This window comes from Pygoscelis adeliae, unplaced genomic scaffold (genome assembly GCF_000699105.1).
Source record: "Pygoscelis adeliae isolate BGI_AS28 unplaced genomic scaffold, ASM69910v1 Scaffold456, whole genome shotgun sequence".
NCBI classification, from domain to species: Eukaryota; Metazoa; Chordata; class Aves; order Sphenisciformes; family Spheniscidae; genus Pygoscelis; species Pygoscelis adeliae.
This window is the reverse complement of record NW_008825007.1, coordinates 345,928-366,088: the sequence shown is the minus strand read 5'-3', so window position 1 is coordinate 366,088 and position 20,161 is coordinate 345,928. Positions and strand designations below refer to the sequence as shown.

The 20,161-nt window shown below is 38.4% G+C and overlaps 1 protein-coding gene across 3 annotated transcripts in view; it reads right to left on the bottom strand.

Annotated features, from left to right (window-relative positions):
* The window catches only part of USP22 (ubiquitin specific peptidase 22), a 72,515-nt gene that overhangs the window by 15,474 nt on the left and 36,880 nt on the right, over positions 1–20,161 (bottom strand). For all 3 annotated transcript variants that reach the window (XM_009326193.1, XM_009326195.1, XM_009326194.1), the window contains 2 exons: positions 12,766–12,935; positions 5,388–5,535 (listed from right to left, as the gene is read on the bottom strand). In XM_009326193.1, coding sequence (XP_009324468.1) covers positions 5,388–5,535; positions 12,766–12,935 — 318 coding nt within the window. The remainder of the gene's footprint in view (positions 1–5,387; positions 5,536–12,765; positions 12,936–20,161) is intronic.

The window sequence follows — 20,161 nt, the reverse complement described above, 5'->3', positions numbered from 1 at the left end:
TTTTCAAAACAGAATTTAATGGTTTTTATCCTTGTTTTTAAAACTCCACTTTTTAAAGAAACAACATGCAACTGCCACATCCCTGTAATCTCACCATTTGAAACATTATCTCCCTCTGTTTTGTTTCGAGGGGGCAGAAGCAGAGAAACAGCGGCTAGAGATTTTCCCTGGACCACAGGTAACATCCCTGTTGGACACCTTTAATACACAGCCATTTCCGCCTACGGGAGAGAACGAACACTCCCTTTTCAATTACACAAGTCAGTTAGGATCAGTGATGAGAGGGTCTCAAAAGAATATCCTGCGAGCTCGTTCCCAGCAAAACAGAAGGGCATTACCCACTCAACATTACTTCCCATGACATTTGGTTGGAGAGGAGGGGGGGAAAAAAAAAGTAAGATTACCACCTACTCACATTTGTCAATATGTAACAGATGCTGAGAGGAGGTATATTATGCAGCTGAGAACTAGAAGCTGCTAGATTGTTGTGCTCAAGGTTCCCTTCAACATTTCTGTCTTACAAAGTAGGTTTTAGTTTCATACATTTTTGATTTTAAAGCTGGTCATAATTCCTACTAGGGAAATCAGCAGCTTCTTATAAGAAATCGGTCAGCACAAGACTAAAACGAAAACTTGAAAATAGATCAATGTATACGCTATAGGAGAATGGCAGAAAATTGAGTTTAAAAGTTTGGATTAAAATCAAATGCAACTCTTTAAAAAAACCAAACAGAACTTACTACTGCGTCTGTGCAATAACTAAGTATATTAACTTGTGTTTAAATATATACGCATCTAATATACTACTAAAGGTAAATCATATGTAACAACTCTAAGAACAGCTACAGATTACCTTTTTAACATTGCTTTTGTTTCTGAAACAAAAATAAAGAAGTTTTGCCTCCAACTTCCATTATGTATTTTAAATGAGAAAAAGGAATTAAAAAATTGCCAGATTTTAAAAGGGGGATTTATCAAAACAAGACATTAATGTTAACTTTTCTGCTTTACTTTGGCCCCCAGTGTTCTGAACATGTGCTTGTTATCCTTTATGGCAAAGCAGTATACACATAAATTTATGTGGATCATAGCAGATGACACGTTTCACAAGCATATGCTTTATCAGTTCCTCAGAATATCATGCAGAATTCACAGAGCAGGGTAGTGTTTTACTCCCAAATCTCAGCACAACATTCTTTTTCTGTCATGATACCTAGCACCAGGCTTCAGATTTGCTTTGTAGCAGCCCTTGTTAAAGATGCATGCAAAATGCTTCATGAAAACCAGATAAATGAGGAATAATCAGCTTTAAAGTACTATTCTTTTTTTGTTAGACAACTGAATAACATTAGCTGAATAAAGTTTGGGATAAAAATATAGGATTACTTCAATTTTTTTATCTTGCTTTTTGAACTTTTGTGTACAATTGCCCATCTCTGCCACTCTCTGCTGCTTGATTGTTGTTGCTCTTGCAATAAATAAATAATAATAAAACCAAGAAAACCCACAGGTAGTGATTTCGCTGGGCTGATTATTAACTTTTGAATTGCAGTGTTGCTCCAGACAAGAAAATAACAACTCCGGTTTAAGTTTCTCCAAGTTTGAATATGTCTGAGACAAAGTTAGTAAACTACAAAGTGTTTGGATGATTGGAACCTCACTGTCATGGGGGTCTGCAGAATTAGGCCTCTGAATTTCTTCCAGAGCACTGATAATTAAGATGTATCTGTCATGTTGACTAAAAGCTGACCTAATGCTTTACACACTAGGCAGAAATACCCATTGTTTACGTTCCTCTAACAAATGAAGAGCCCTGGAACTCCTGAAGGATCCCACATGAAGAGTGGGGTATACTTTGTACTTGTTCTTCATAGAAGCATCTAAGAAAACATGCAAGAAGCAACAGATCAACATCTGATCATTTTCAGCATCTTCCATAATCCAGACATATGCAGAGACCGAAAATCAAAGTTGCTGTGCATTTTGAAGATCAAAGGCAATACATGCCAAAGTCCAGGTGAGCGGTTAGACTTTAGTACAAAGAAGGTGGCCACTACCTACACAGCAAGACTGTTTATAGCATTACGATGGTGAAGAAACTAATACCTGATGTAGAGTAAGCTCTGAATCTCATTTGGAAGCTTTAGTGGTGAGAAGGACCACAAATGCCAACGTACAATGACACAGCAGAACTCTGAGCACTATGCACCATCAAACCAGCAAGAGAGACCGGAACAGTACAAAATACAGGTACAACTTTAAGTGTCATTTATAGTAGCAACACTGGAAAAAGAATTCAGATTCAAGAAAGCTCTTGCTTTTTTAGTTGGCGTATGCATTTAAGGACAGACCTTGTGCACACTTTGGGTGAATGGTAGAGAAAGAGGAGTAATTAATAGCTTCGCATTTTTCCCCCCCCACCAAAATACTTTCCAGTCAGTCCATCTTTCCCCAGCTGTTGGAATGAAAAATAGTGATGCATAGGCATGACAGACTAGATTCCTTTTAGACAGAAACATTTTGTATTAATCTAGCAGCACAGAGGAGCCCTGTTAAGTGTTCAGAATATGCCCTGCACAGATGCCACAGCTCAACACAACAGTGCTAGCACAAGGAGAGCTATCGCCCCTGAGACATGGTTTACACGGGTGATCATACAGGTATCCTGGGCTTCCAAAACTTCAGATGCCACTAAAACAAAGTATATATTCAACCAGCATTAAAAAACCCCCAAACAACTAGCTGGGCCAGCCCATATATGAATCTCAGGGCAGTTAATTTTATGCTTCGTAGGATGCAGTATTACAAAATTTATCTTTAAATGCACATCAAAATCACGTATTTTTCCTAATTTAGGCAATGACAGATATCAATAACGAACATTCACAGCCTTTTCTGACTTGCATTAGGACACTTCCTAGAAAGCAGAGTAAATGGAATGGAAAAGGGATAAATGACCAATGTCAGCCAAACAAGTATAACTGGATATTTATACAGTTCTTAGCATAAGGAACACTTTCATTTACTTTGGTGCCTGAAGCCTTGGTGATCATGAATAACGTCCAAAAGCTAGGGCTTTTGGACAAAATTTTCCCCAAACTTTATTTTACTTCACTGTGTGTTAATTGTAGAACTTGATTACTATTGACTAGAAGCTTTAAAAGCTTTTTTGATTCAGTAAAATAAATATTTAATATTGGCAGGGGAGGCATTATTTGCTTATTGTAGCTTTAGGACATATTCTCACTATTAGTAATAATATTTTTAGATATGTGTACTTCACATGGGTGTGTGTCTGTGTGCATACATAAGTATGTAAGTGGGAAACTTTCTCATTACATAGCAAACTAGTTCATTCCAAAAGTTTTTTATCGTGACCATACTTGAAATTCTGGTTTAGATGAACTGGTTTGGTTCCCACACAACTGCTCAACCACTTCTTTTAAATTACCTTGATGTGGTACAGATTATTTACCATAGTTTAATAAAAGTCCATTTCTTCAGAAACAGAAGTTTAAAAACCTGGGTGCACAGATGTCAAGGATCTAGCGCTAATGCCTTCCCACTAGCAGGGCTGTAACAGCTTAGCTATGTCCATGCAAGTAGCTCAAAGTTAAGGATATCCATTAAATAACTGAATTTCACTCCTTGTATTAAATGTAAATGGTACCTCTGCCACAACCCAAAAAGCTCAGTACTAAAGGTGCAAAACCCCTAATTCAATTCAAGCTGGCTGAAACCATTATGAAACTCGATACTGATTCAGAAGTCAATGTTTTCAACGCATCTGTGATATCCAACCAGTAGTAAAAAAAAAATAATGTACACACATGCACGCAATCTTTCCAAAGAATGTCTAACAATTTTTTCAAAGTTTTAGGACAGATCACAGTTTCATTTTCATTCAGGCCAGAGAGGCCAAATAGAACCAAGAATAAAGAAACTGTTGAGAAAGCTTGGTTTTGTTGGTAATTACAGAAGATATATTTGATTCTTCATTTAAAGCCAAACCACACTTTAAAAAAAAAAAAGTCTTTTCAGATTCTTTCTCAGTTTGAAAAGAGTGCGGGGACCTTTACTGTTGCAAGTTTTTTCTTTACAAATCTGAGAAGAAAATACTCCTCCTTCATGAACTAATCGGGAAGTATAGAAGAAATACGAACATCATTTTATATCAAAGATGATGAAAAAGCTTCAAGATTTGTTAGATCAGTGGTTCAGAAACTTTATAGGAACCATGAAGTATTTCTGTTTGCAGCTGAGTTTATTCAGTGTTAAGAAGGGAGAGGTCAGTATTTGGATAGACTCTATTCCTTACAGTACTCCAACACCAGTTTCAGTACGCTTCTTGAATTTCAGTTAGTGCCTGTCAAATGACATACTAATAAATACAGAAGAACTGTTCTATGTACTCCTGTCCTTAGAAATACTCTTTTTGCAGAAGACTCTTTTGGAGGACACCTATTATGAATCTGAACAAGCACATCTGCTACCATGTGAGACTATCTCAAAGATAAAAGCAAGACTTCAAAATGTTTCAAAGAAGCAGCAGCAGCCTTCCCTTTGATAGTCCTCTGATAAGCCAAAAAACTTACCTCCAAGTGCCTCTTCTAAGAGCACTAGAGGAAAGCTGAGTGCTTTAAAGCTTATTTTTAGCGACTAATGGTTTTTTTGTTTGTTTTGCTAGTATCAACCCTACTATTTTTCCCTTACAAGTATAGTAAAAATTTCTGTGCTTAAGTGAATCAAGGTAGATCAAACATGGGCAGATTGGGAAAGTTTCAGTTCAGATTTAGTTCAGTTAACTAACATGAAATACATAATTTCATATGATACTATCAAATAAATTCAAGACTTAGATACTTCATCTCTAAAAGCATGTCACTGAATATTTTTACTTTATTGTACAGTTATGTATTTTTATATACAGACTAATAAAAGATACCAAAACCAAATACTGATTTTTCTCATTCACATTTCTGTAAGCAATTGGGCATCATAAATAGAGTAGAATAATATTTAAGCAGAACAGCCATAGCCTCCCCTATGTTATTTTCATCAGTCCCATGACACACTGAGTAAGAGTTCTAACTACCTCAAGTATAAATAGAATTAAAATAGCAATTTAAAAGATAGTGACTCACAATGATGGTTATTCAAATCAATGTACAGGCTTGTCTGCTTCTAACGCTAGGTAATTTTTGACAGTGGGAACGGTTTATTTATTTATTTATAAATCTTTTTCCTTTAAGTCTACCAAACATTTTAAAAGGAATTTGCTAAGATTGCTGTACCAGAAGACACTACGCTTGATTTAAGAAGAGATTGTTCTACCTCCTTTACGATCCAATATTCCTTGTTGATTGAAGACTCAGTACAAGCCTTACCTTTGCAGTGTCTGTGTAGCACATCTAATGCAGCAATGAGGAACTCGTGTGCATCTTGTTGCTCGTACCCTGCTAAATGCCGTGCATGAGTCCATACCAGGTGCAATAACCTATATGGAATGTGAGGAGATCGGTGCCCAGAGTAAAACTGCTCAAAGCAAAGAAAAGGACATGACTGTTAACAAGTTACACAGCCTCAGTGCATTTAATTATTAAAAACTTAAAGAGTGCAATTAGTCAAATAAATTTAAAACATTTAATTCTGATGGCCTTAATAATAAAATAGAGACAGCTTTGTATCATAGACTACTGAGGAAGTGATCTCAGAACTGAGCACCTCAATTTTCTCCCTTGAAATTCCTTCATTTTGTGATGGATTAGCCTAAAATAAAGAGGGGAGGGGGAACAACACTCAAATTCCTTACGGATACCACTGGTTTTTATTAAAATAGCCTGGGGGGGAAAATTCCTACATTTGCAAGAGATCAGCAATTTTGTTCACAAGTTACATGCCCCCCAAAATAGGGACAAACACTGAAGATGAGCATATCAGATGCCAACTGCCATCCAGCCCCTGAACCATGCCATGGTAACTTTCTGCACCCAATGGCTGTGCATGACCCTATCTCATGGAAAAATTTACAAGCAGGATAGCAGCCTCATGCCACTATTGGCCTTTTACTGTATAGCTACAGCAGCGCAAGGCTTTAGAAACAACTTTATTCAGCACAGCTGCTTGCAGAGCTGAAGATACCACTTCATTCACCTAGCCGACCAAAGTCGGCTGCCCGCTACCACTCCTGCAGGGTGTCACTGCTGGAGTTCTGGTCCTGGACCAGCTCCTGCATCTGCTTCAGTCAAAATCTGATGAGCTGGCTACCGTAGTGACTGCAATTGCCCCAGGTGATTTTGCCAGAAGCGTATTAGAGTGCACAGACAAATTATTCAGTCAGCAAAACCATGATGTGAAACACCACTGCCGAGTGGTGACACACAGCTGGGGAGGTAAATCAGCACAGAAGAAGAGGACAGATAACTGCCTACAGAAATTCATGCTTTTTTTTTTTTTTATTTTATTTTAATAAAAACCAGCCAGGTCCCACTTAAAAAAAAAACAACCAAAAAGTTATGGGGAAAGATGATGCATTAAACTCAGTCAAATGTTAGTTTTCCTCACATGAAAGGCTCTGCATAATTACAAATATCAAGTATTCTAGTAACCTCTTTATCTTAGCGATGATGAAAAATAGATACTTCAGAAATTACAAAAGGAGGTTAAGAAGGGACATAATGGTTCAATCAGCAAAAGTAACTTTTTATTCCTGCAGGATACAGTGTTAGAATACCAACTAAGAACATTAAGACATTTTTACTTCATTTAGTTTTGTAGCAAGAGCAGTAAATAGGCACTGAGTCTTACTGTACAATGTATGACACAAGATGCATTGATATTTTCTAAAATCTTTAGCTAGGACAAAAAAATCATAAAGTATGGAATTAAAGACTTCAATTTTCCCTTACGTGGTTTTTTTCTTTGTTTTTTTTTTTTTTTTTTTTTTTTTTTTTTTTTTTCAACTCCTTCCCTTACCCTCTCCATTTCCATCCAAGTGCTACTGCTGCAACTGTTCTACTTTCATTTTCCTGGGTCCTCACTTCTGCTGCCAATTCTGGCATCCAGAGTCCCAGACTAAAGCTAACAGTCCCTTCTTGAGCAAGCTGACTTTTGTATCTGCTCACAAACCCCTGCACCATGATACCAGTTCCAAAAGCAAAGCAGAGGTGCTTGTGGTGTCCCTGCAGGGAGCCAGAAAAGGCCCAGAAGAGTTTATTCACTTGGGGTTCAGGTTGTATTTAATGGGGTAACATTTTATTTTTAATAAGTGGAAAATTTATAAGTAATTTTCCCTAACCTTTGGAAAAAGGTATTTGCCAGTAAAGGGTGCCTGCAACACCACAACTATGTTTTGTCAAGATTCTATCAAATCAATGGCGGTTTATTTTCAGTTACTTCCCAAACAGAAGACAGTAAGCAGCAAATACAGAGAACAAAAATAAGATTTAAAACCCCAGCAGTATATAATTTCTCACTCTCATTGGAAAAGCTGGCTTCGTTCCCCAGCCCTAAGTTTCTCCCTGCCCAGTCTCTGAGCATTTTATATCAGTGCGAGCACAGGCACTGTGCTACAAACCTGCCTAGATAAAATATACTGTATTTTAAGGGACAGGTAGGCAAAAAGTAGTACAATCTTCTCATCTAGTCCTCACATCTGTAGGGTTTTCTGAAGGGTTTTAGTGTATTTCCTTGCAAAGAAATGTCTTTATTGCAAGCTCTGCTCTTTCCAAACAAGAAGATATACCTCTGCAGCCAAATGACACAAAACGCTTCTATAAATAAAAAGATCAATAGTTAACTCTGATGCCAACAAGAACGACACCAGGGGACTGGAGCAGTAGTATGGTAATTGAAATCTGCTGACGCAGCTGCTGCTCAACATAATTCAGGGAACTGCAGCAATAAAACTTCTCTGTTCTGTCACTCCTTACAATTAGTCCCAGAGCTCTCCAGTCATTTTAACCAACAGCACTCTCCATAATTACTCCACTGCAGACACTAGACCTGCCAGCAGATTTTACATTCTCTAGCGCTTCGTTAGGATTAGAAGAATCTAACAAGAAGCTTTATCAAATTATTAGCTATTATCACACAGAAACTAGAAACACACCTAGTAAGAATACTGTTGAATATATGTGGGGGTGGGGGAAAGCTTCACTATTCTAATAAATAAAAAATGAAACAAAAGAATCTAAGCACACTCAATAGCAGTATTTTAACTGGAATGTATAAAACATCCATCCCATCTCTGTCATTTCCTTGTTGCTGGGAAGACCAGCCTATCAGAGCTGTTCCAATCCACAAAAAGGAAAAAAGTCCATGTAAAGTCTTATTCAATCACTATTACACAAACCTTTTCATTAAAGTATGCAAATATAAACAATGATGTATTTGCAAGTCATCTTTAAAACACTTCAATGGCACAATTATTCCAAACATAATTCAAAACAATTTCTGTTTAAATTTGTTTTCAATTCAGCAGTATCAGTTGTTTATATTGGAGAGAACTAGTTCAAGCAGTTTGAAAATGCTTGGTAATACACTGTTTAATTGCTGTTCCAGGGAAGGGAAGGAAAAAAAAAAAAAGAAAAAGAAACCAAACCAGGATTCAAAGCCTCCATTCTTACACACAACCTCAGTAACATTAACTTTCTTTTTTTGCACTTGAACATTTGCTCTTAGATTCTAAAAGGAAGACTCTATAGGTGATTTAGAGGATTCTAGGCTTTGTATTTTGCATTACTGTTACAAAAAATATACAGATATCAGAGTCAGGTTTAAAAGAAACAAAACACCACCACGCACATCTGCACTTCTTTCTCCTCCTCCTGCCAAACACACATGCATGGAAGTTTCCCAATTATGTGAACAGATACATTTGCTCTATCCTGCATATGTATCAACTAAACAGTCTCCAAGCTTTGTAATCAAGAATTTATAGGCATAAATCCTGTCCCAGGCTCCAGTCCAACTTGAGAAGGTAAAACCTCCTCTTAGAAATTGGTTCTCAATTAAGACTTTAAGCGTACTGAAAGTTTACAATGGATAAAGGGAGTGGGTAATACATGCATCTTTCAGAATAGAAGAACACCTACTGGAGGTTTCCCAACAAAGAGCAATGGTTCAAGGAGTCAGAAAAAACATTTTGCTTGCACACACTCTGTACGTTCTATACTTATTTCAGAGAAAAGATTTTACTAAATCGGCACAAACTCTGTATTTTCCATTACAAAATGCAAGGCCTCCACTTATGTAAAGAGCCTTAACTACTTTTCTCCCTTGTACCTTTGTTGTAACTTATTTTATACATAAGCCATTTCAACAGTGTACCATCTTAAGGTATCAAAGCCATAAATCATCCCATTCTTTTTCCTTTTTGTCCACACTTCTCAACTCTCCACGTAGTTGTGCTGTGCACTTTGATAGGCTCATGAGGATGAGTAATGATGGGAATAAAGGCAGCTCTGTTCTTTACATCTCTGAGTGGTGCACTCACTGCATTCTGCTACATTCCCAGGTATTCTTGCTATTCCAGTCACAGAGTACACTGAGATACAGATCCGCTAATCCTACCATCCTGATTGGTCATTCTGTAAAGGATTTAGATAAACCTTAGGGTGGGGACCATCTTGAAATTAATTTTCATTGGCGAAGACTAAAACACAAATACCAGTAGGTAAAAAGTAGTGCACAAACCCTTTCAGCCAAAAGGCTCAATGAACGGGTTCTGTGTGTTCTATCTTCCCTCCATCCAGTTTCACCACTATCTGTTATTCCCAAAATTCTTTTCATTCCTTTTCTCATGCAGTGTAATTCAAGTCATGATTCTATTGAGAAATAGGTTTCAAGTAGCACAAATGAGAATGTTAATTGATGCAGTCAGATCTTTTTAAAGCAAACAGAGATTCAATGCTTGGCATGTTCGCAAGAAAAGCTACCAGGAAAAAAACCTCGATGCTAAGAACCATCTGACACTCATTACTCACCATCAACCTACTTGAAGGTATAAGAACTTTGTAGCTTCCTATTTATCACAGAGAAATCACGCAACCTATATAAATGATCTTAAACAAAAAAAAAAGGGACAAGTGTTTTCTGTTTAAGAAGCAAAATAGCAAAACTTGCTTATTTACATATAGGAAGTTTCATTTAATGTTCAAAACAGTCTCTCTCTCTCCTGGAGAGTTCTTACTGGCATGCATTCACCAGATCCCCTGGCATTCCACTTGCCTAAGATCACACCTTCAGAAAAGAAGGGTGGAGGGGAGATGAAGTTAACCCTTGCCCTGATCGTTCGTCACTGGGCAAAATGCCTTGGGATAACTACATCAGTAAATCCCAGTGGGAAAGCTACGTAAAAACAAGACAGAACCTGAACCAAAGTTTCCCTGGTAATTCAATTACAAAGGAATTCTTAACCATAGCACTGAAATCTCCACTGGTTAGCTTTTCCTTCATTCAGACCTCATCTCTGCAAAGACAGCGTAGGAATCTTCATCATAACCACTGCATGTAGTTGGGACACGAAAGAGAACCAGTCTGCTCCAAAAATGCAAGATTTTGGTTTTAATTCTGAATTTAGAGAAATTAAAACTCACTGGGAAACAGAATTTTACAATGAGTGCTGACAGAGCTATAAACATAACATGGTATTTACTGCTTGCAAGTTAAAATATACCAAGTTGGTTACAGTTTTGCCTGTGGAGGACTAAGCTCTAGTTTTACTTCAAGGTGGTTGAGTCACTTTTTGTTGTCCTCCCACAGCACATAGCTGCAGTATTTCAACGTGAAATAAGGACACTGACTACTGTACTGCTGTCTTCACAGTCTGATATCACAGATATGGCCCTTCCCTCATTCATATACCCTCATGTCACAGAACATTAATTATTAGAACTAATGCAAGCGTAGGCATGATTTTTGATGGGGGAAAATGAAGGCTGAGATTCCCAAAGTTGTGTGTGAAATTAAACTTGATTACAATTGAAACTAATGCAAATGCTGTATTTAAGCCCCATTTTGGCTAACAGCCTGTTCTTTGTTACGTGCTTGTACACAGTCCAGCAAAAGGCATCCTTGGCCATCAACAGGGCTCCACATACAAAAATGGAAATAAAAATTATTACCTAGACAGTCTTGATCTTTCCTCCAGCCCTTCAATCTGTAACGCAATACTCATTTCTCCTTTCCCAAGGGATTTTTTAAAAATGCATGTGCGTAAACAGAATGCACTGATATTCATGGGAATGAGACTTTACACCGCAATTTGATGAAAGAATATCAAGATTATAATAGCATCTTTTTTTAAAATAAGTGAATAGGTTTCTATATTAACAGTATACAGAAACTGGCATTTCTATACCATGACTGATTTTTTTTTTTTATCTAGGCAGAGTGATCTTTCCCCATTTAACTGCACATCTGGTTTCAATAATCCTGCAGCTGCTACCTATTGGTATGCCTGCCTTTTGTTTTTACCTCCTTTCCTGACAGACTCAGGAATAATTGAGAAATAAATCAAAAAATAAGAAGTATAACATACAATAATGACTGATAAGCAGCATGAAAAGTTGCAAATTCACATGAGTGCTGAGTATGAGCAGAAAACAACTTTCTACTGGAATGGCTAAGGGGGACTTTACCTTCCACATATGTTTAACTCGCCTGCAATGACTAAAAAGAATCATCTCTGGTGAAAAAGGCACCGAAGTAAAATCAAATTGAAAATCACAAGATAAAGGTAAAGCTATTTTAGGTTGGTCTCAGTTTGAACGAACTTCCACGACAGCATATACACAAAAGACATGCTCTGCGTACAGACATCTCCAGCTATCTTAAATGCTCTGTGACAGCATGCACTATAGTTTTTTTTTGGGGGGGTGTGGGGGGGTTTTGGTTGCTTTGGCTTTTTTTACTTACCAAGAAAGCAGACCTATCACTGAGGAAAAGGCATAGGACTAGATTTGCTTGTTTGTTTAAAGACTCATCTTAAAACTAGAAGCCCATGTCTAGCCATAGTCCTTACAATTACTGATGTGGAACTAAGATAGTTAATAAAGCTCTTTGACTATTTATTAAGGAAAAGACTGTGCCTGTCTCATACAGCAGACTAGACCTATAGAGAAAGGCACATTGCAAAGCCAGTCACCTGAGTGAGAAAGGGAAAGCAGAGTAGCTCATACATAGAAGGTACAAACTGTACCAACACATTCACTTTTCTACATCCTCCTGGCCATTAATGGGTTTCCACATAAGAGATGATAACAAAGATGTTTCTCCCTGTTAGAAAGCACTGAATCGAGATCTTTAAAATATTTATACAGACCTACGTAATCCAGTGCCTTAAACCACAAGGCTGTATACTATTGCTTTATTCTTACTCCCATTATCACCCAAAGAGCCTGTGACATATTTTCCAGTTACAACTTGCACCTTTAATTAAAGCACACATTCAGCTTTAAGACTAAAGACTCACAGATCAGTCTCAGAAGAGCAGGCAGCACTGTAATTATTTCCAATACCAGCTTTGCCTAAACAAAGGTGACTTAAGAATAGGACTTAAAAGGCCAATAGTTTCCTTTTCAGCAGTCGGGTATTTTTGACAGTAAGGTCTCACTCAATCTTTACTGCTCTGTTTTGCCACACCTTGAGGGGAAACATAATTTACATTCCCTTTATATTTGCACATAGAACACAATCCCTTTCGGGGTAAGAAACAGCCAGTGTCTGTGGAAAGGCGATGCTATTGTGGCAAACAGCACTCACCTCCTGAAAAAGCGTAGACATTTCACAGACCAGACATGAGCTGGGGCTTTGCATTTCACATTTGTGCCTGTCGGAGAGGAAGAAATCTCGCAGCAGTGGAGTGTGGGTAAGTGCCTGGACAATACAGTTCATAAAACATGTGTTCCCAAGATTGATTAGCCCTCGTAGACCTAAAAAGACAAAAGGGGAGGGGATGCATAAGCATTATCAAGTTAACAAAATGGTGTATTTGCATTTTTATATAGTTTTCACAATATTGCCACAGATTTACTATATATGCACAGCTCCAAGTACAGTTTTCTATTGTTTTAGGTAGGCTATTGGTTTTGATGTACTCAAGGCACAAGCTGACCTACACTAGGATTTGTTTTTTTAAATTCTCCGAAGAAAGGAAACCTGAGAGTACAGCAACACCAATAGCATTATTTTGCAATGGCTCTTTTGCCATACGTCACCAAAACATGCCCCCTCCCCAAGCTGATACCAAAGTGCAATGACAACAACTGGTTAAGTCACTATAGGATGAAACAAAACATTTAAATAAATCAATAAATAAGTTTTCAGATAGTTTGAAAGGCTTTCCCTCATGCAGGTCACGAAGCCAGAATAAGGTTTTTGTACTGTTATAATGCAACAATCATCTAAGACGGGCAGCAAAGGAAACAGCCTTGACAAAACAAAGTCAGGCTGTGACATCCAATGCAGACTTAGCATATCCTTTTTTTTTATACAAAACCCGAGATCCGATCAAGACAACCTTAAAGAGAAACTCTGAACAATACTACTTCCACACTTGTTTTAGCTACGTTAAACATTAATCTACAGTATACATCAAAAAATTCAACTTGACATAAGAGGATTCATCACACCTTAAGTCAAATGTTCAGTAATGCCCAGAGACGATTTCTTGTGCTTGGAAACCAAGATGCTTAAAGGAAAGCTCTTTTGTTGCACAACAGAAGAGAGGTTAGGAGTGGGGAAAGCTTTTCAGTCATTTGCAAAGTCTAAGCGAGAAGAAAAACATGCTCAAATCCTTGAGTATTCTTCCAAAATGTTAACATAATACCACCATACAGGACTGCTAAACGAGAAGAGCATCAGGTGGATAAGAATGCTTATTTTTAATCAAAAACTTACTTTGAAACAAGATAAAATGCACTGACAGATACAATTCTGGCATTAAAAATTAACATAGTCCTCTTCTGTAATATAAATGGGATTACTACACAAACGGTGAACGGAAAAACAGAGTTACTTGACAGAGAACGAAGAATTTCCTTGCCATTCCATTGGGGGGGGGGAGTATCAGCTGGCAATGCTGTGGTAATTAAAAATGGTGCAGTTCCCTTGCAGTACACCAGATAGTGCTCAAAGGGCTCTGAGGTGTGGTCCAGTTGCTACGTGACCAGAGAGAAACGGCACTACATCAGCTTGAACTGCATACTAAGCTGTAGGCGATGGACACAGAGCCCTCTTAAATTTTCTTTCCTGTATCTAATGCAACACCGTCCTCCTTCCAACAGCTTCCTGTTGCTTCTGTTTACTCACAGTGCAGTACAAAGTTTCTCATTATATTATAGTAACTTCTACTGGGCAGAAAGCTTATTGCAATTATTTGCTTTATTTTCATGCTTGGAGGCAACAAGTGTACGCACAACATTAGCAAAGTGTTAAATAGTTAATTTGTTGTAGCAGCTTGAAATACGGTGTGATGCTTCAACTTTGTACACAATCCTATTGCAATCCCCAGTCTACATGTCTCTGCAAACAGTGTCACAACAGAAAGGTGTTGATGTTGTGCAAGTGGAGAAATGTTTGGTTGGTACCTCTTGCCTACCTCTCCTCTGTATTTTCCATTTTAAACTTACTGCTTTTATTTAAAATCACAGACTGTGCAAACAGAAGCCTGTAAGGCTCCCTGGACACGCCTGAGATGCACCAGGGTATTTTGAGAAGCAGAAGAGTCTCTCCCTATTTCTCTCTGGAAAACTCGGTCCCTCTGGTTAGCGCCAGAATTCAAAGGCAGCCTGCACAGCGCAGAAGACTAGTGGAAAACCGGTAGTACACCTAGAGACTCACCCTATCACTTTTCAATATCTAATTGAGCAATCACAAGTAAAAGCAAACACATAAAGGCAGCTTTTTGGAATCATTTATTAAGCATCATTTATTACATGCCTGTGGCTGGACCTTCTTTCCCTGTGACCACAAGAATCAAATCTTCCTCAAAGTTGCCACCAGAAGACTAGTTACAGGCGTCAAACTCAGAAGGCTCTCTTGGTTTACTCTACTTGCTTGGTCTTTCGGTGTCAGTTTTTCATGGGTCTAAACGGACTGCTTCATACACTATGACTTCACTTGAATGAACCGAGACAAAGTAACCTGCAAAACAGACAAGGCTGAAACGTGAATACTCCACACCCTAATAAAAGTAAGAAAATGGTGAATGTAGCAAAACATGAGAACTTACTTGGCTGAAAAGGGAAAAATGTAAAGGAGCATACATCAGTCTTATCCTTGAGGTCGCAATGACTGCAGCTGCTATACCATCTCAAACTGACGTTTGAAATGAAACAGGTATGATGCACTGAACTACAGCCAAGATACTGCGCAACTAATTGCAGCATCTTAGAAAATGTCAAAATTTGGTGTACGTAAACTAAAGAGCTGACAGAACTCAGAACAACACACCCTCCTGTGCTTAGCTTATGGGGAAAACATGACTTTTGTTGGAAAGAAAAATAGCTAAAAATTAAAGCCTATACAGCATTCTGGTCAATAAAATATTAAGAATGTAGAAGACTTGCGTCTGCCACACCTATTCCCTCCCCATTAATAAAGCCTAGCAATATTTAACTGGAGTAGTCTAGCATTGCAACATGTGGGTCATAAATTAAGGAAAAATAACGTGCCAAAACCTCAAATGCAGCAGTCCACTTTTGCTAGCGTCAACAGTTGTCTCCACTAGCATCTAATCAGTAGACAGTATTTGTGCAGAGGAGTAGGCTAACTGTCCAAGGATTGCCAACAGGATCTAACCTCTAGTAATAAAGCTGCGGTACTTTGCAGACTTCTGCTGTGCTTCATAGCATTATCTTTATTTCTGTTTCTTATGAACTGTTTCTGAAATGAGCAAGAGCCACCAGTGAGATACTTACTATATGCTATACACAGATGTGTGCTCTTGTGTAAGTGGAGTTAGCAGAAAAGCACTGTTGTACTTCTGAACCTTGCTAATGTAAATGTAAACATTGGAATAAATTAATATTGCTGTCCAGACAATATTGTCATGTATGGTATAATCATAAGAAAGACGACACCCTTTAATCAACATGCATGGTGTACGACCACTACTCTCATTCTGTCACATGCTGGACAGCCAGGGCGTAAGCCAAGAAGCAAGAAATCTACTTCTGCAATGCCTTGAGCACAGGCAAACCCATCTGGGAAATTCTTTTTATATTTGGTCTCAAAACTAGGTTCTAAGCAGCTGACTTACCTTTGTCAGCTTCAGTTCTTCAATCTTCTTCCAGTAACAGGTTTCGTTTTTTCAAATGCTCAAAGTAATAGGTCTGCAATACTGGGCAACAACGCTTGTTGTGATGCAGGGAGATCTAGAACACTGGTTCTGCAAGTCCACCCACGCAGGTGAGATGAAAAAACCAAAACAAGATAAGGAAATTCCACTTCCCTGTGAAATGCAACTGTACAGCTGTTAAAGGTGGGGAAGCGAGGGAAATGAGAGGACCACACATGAATACAAAATACAGAAAAACCAATCAGGCGCCTATCTTGCTCTCCTGGAAGAGGTTCTGTTCGTCTCTAAAACTAGGCTTCATGCTGGGATAGGAAAGACAGCAGACAAACCAGTCTGAACAAATATTACCACACAGAAACTGTGATTTATTTGAATGAAGGCTCTGGAAGTAAGAACATAGGTCACTATATAACGCAACTTTGTGAGACAATCAGGAAATCATTCAGATGCACTAAAGCACAGCCTGCTTGAGATCCTTTTTATATTAAACACAGGTTGGCAACACCTTAGAGCAATTTTTTGCCCCCTACCCCCAGGTCTCCCAGTTCCCCATCTGGTGTTGATGTTTCCCTGAAGCTCCATCAGACAGTATCAGAAGTCAGTGCAAGCTGAGGAAGCGCTCACTGAAATATTTAAAGAGAGTTCAACATAACCCTTGGAAACAGTGCAGCATGGCAATGAAGATTTCTAGAACATTTTTAGGTTTTCATCCTATGTTCATCAACGGGAATTGCAACATCATTTAAGAGCATCTTTCTGAAAATGTATTTCAAGCGAGAACTGCCCTACTTCTTAGCACCTAAAACTAAAACCAAATCCTATCTCAGCTCTCAAGTTTCAGGTGCGGACCATACCATACGTTATCAGAACGTATCTGTTACAAACACTGGCCCCAACCAGGCCAATACACTACTGTTCCACTTGCGTGCCAGAAGCAGCGTAGTTTTGCTGATGGGGTTAGTGATAGCAATTATTCTCAAAAGATAATCCCTTTTGAAAGAAAAAAAAAATCTACTCATTTCAGAAAGCAACAGTATGCAGATACATGAAATTACAAGTCTACACAGGAAAAAGCATGACATGCTGTGACACTAGTGATCATGTAAGTTACCAAAAAAAAGAACCATGCAGTTTTGGTGAATTTATTCCACACCACTTCAGCTGAAGCATCCTTTCTCAGTGGCTGCATGAAACCCGCATGTAACTGCAGAGCAGAAATACTGAGTCGAATGTATTAGAAAAGATTTTTTTAGAGGTTTTTACAGAACTTTTTTTTTTTTTTTAAAACAAACTTAATGACACACTCAGGTATTAAATTATTTTGACAACAGTTTAAGAAAAAGCTACATAAACTTTTTGGCAGCGAAGTTAAATGAAAAAATTTCAACCACCTGATCTTAAAAACTAACTTAACAATTCAACATCTCTACCAGCAGCAAACACACAGCATGCAATCTACCATGAAAGAAAAAACAATCAGGGTGGGGGGGTGGGGGAAAGAAAAAAAAATGTGTTTGAGCACAATCTGAGTTTCCAAAGATGTGTAAGTTGTATTCTTTAAATTCAAACAGTTTCACAGCTTTGCTTTAGAATTTGTAAAGAATTAATTTCTTTTCCTTTGTTTATTCCTAAAGGGTACAAGCAGTTTGTCCACATTAAGTTCATATTTTAATAGGAAAATTTTGACATAAAATTCTCAGAAGTTATCTTGAAATTCACCTGAGTTCTGCCAACCATGTCTTGTACTTTTTCCACCACTTCTAAGACACAAGGCAAAAGCATGAATTTAGTCCTTCAGTAATAAGCCACCACATTTAGGTATTATGCCTTTATATTGCAGAAAGGTATCAAGACAGAAACTGGGGGTTTTGTTTGGCTGATTTTTAAACACTGCAAAAATAATATTAAAAAATAACACAGACCCTAAACAGCTTTGGTGAAGAACACAGAAGGATGGAAAACATTTATGTGACCTGGTACATGGCTGAAACGCCTGTCAGTGACTACACTGCAATGCTTTGCTAGGAGGAAGCCTGCAGCAACGAGGAGGGCTTTGCTATGGGCTTTGGTTCCAGTGCCTGTTCGAGGAGCATATACAGAATGGAAGCGTATGAAATGTTTGGGCATTTCCCAACCCCCTTTTCACATATATTTCAAGAGTTAATAAAAATGCCCACACAATATTCTGTTGGTTTTTAGGCCACATCAGCAGCGCCACTTCAGGAAGATGTAGTGAGTTTGAGAAAAGAATTTAAGCAAAAAAGTTCTGCCAGTACAAACTCTGAAACATCTACAAAATTCAGAGTATGGTCAAAACCTACTAAAAATAACCCTGAAACGCTCTGCCTAGAAGCAAGTTAAAGGCTATATCTGCAGAGCAATGATTTCACAGCAAGTTACATACTTGCACACAATTTGCTGTTCAAGTGGAACGAAGGTGGTCTCTCATGACCCCAGATCTAAGACCATACTCAGCAACAAGCACTGCAGGAGAACTTTCAACTTTGTGGTGAGCCTCTTAGACAGTCATAGGTGAACCTGCAGTCTTACTGCTGGTGAGAGGACACTTCAACAGAAACTGACATTAAACCCTGAACAGAGTTCCTTCAATAAGTCAATAGTCATCTTTGTCAGGTGTTAAGGCTTTTTTATGATACACTTTTAACCCCCCCCCAAAAGAAATCAGTTAATAGTCAGCCTGCCAAATACCTACAATAGGAGTAAGCTACTGCGGTGCTGGTTAACGTAGCTTACGTTCAAGAAAGCCTGCACAACAGCAAAATATTCTGTCAATCCAAAAGGTTTTCCAAAAAGGGTAAAAATTTAGGGGATACAAAACGCAGAAGAAACTTGATAAAGAAAATGCATAAGGCTACAATAATATGAACCACTCAAGATGCTGAGCACTTATAAACTGCTGAGTTGCAAGCAAGACGATAGACATTTGCAAGAGGCTAAGCTTGAAAACACTGTGCATCCCTACACCGAACCTTTCTCAGTTTTATACAATCACCAAGCTACAGAAAAACCCTCACTAAACAGAAAAGGTACTAGGAAAGGAAAAGGGATACGTGGCTTTGGAAGACTAGACTAGAACAATTCAGTTAAATGAAAAAGATGTGGTGAGATCCAAATACATCAAAATAATGAACAAACCACTAAAGTGTTCAAGGAGCTCCCGTAACACGGACAAACCCAGTAACATTAAAGAACACCACGAAGATGATGCGACCACCACCTTTGAGCAGTGCTGAACAGCAAGATCAGGGACACTAAGGCTGCAGCTTCAGGCTTCTTGCTATTGCATCTCCTCATTGCCCTCGCCCTCTCTCATCTAGCAGGCTTATCAGCTCGACTTCCCACTGACACGGCCTTCCCAAGTCACCATGGGCTCTTCCTCACCAAACGCATCCTGCTCTGTCCTGCAGCTGATCAGCATAAGGAGGTTACAAACTAGACTGCTTATTACCACCCTCTTCCTCGGTACTTAAGGATCCCCAGCAGGTAAGTTGGGGCAGCTGCTTGAGTTAAGTGCTCTCCAAACTGATTCATTGATTCAGACTGGTTAATCAGTGAATCTTTTTTAAACAGAGTATTTTTGACAGAAACAGTTAGCAAGGGATTACATGACAGATCAAAGAAATTACAATGAACACTCAGGGCAATAATCTTTCCTCTTTGGGTTACTGCTGAAACAGGTGAAAACGTGCTGAAGTTCCCCCGTGTTTATTTTTCTGACTTGGCTCCTTTTCTCCGGTTATTCAAGGTTGCCAGGTTAGTCTGCTCATTTTGAACAACTGCAAATCCCTTCCGAAACAAACCACCTTTCTTGAGCTATACCACTACCACCACCCACCC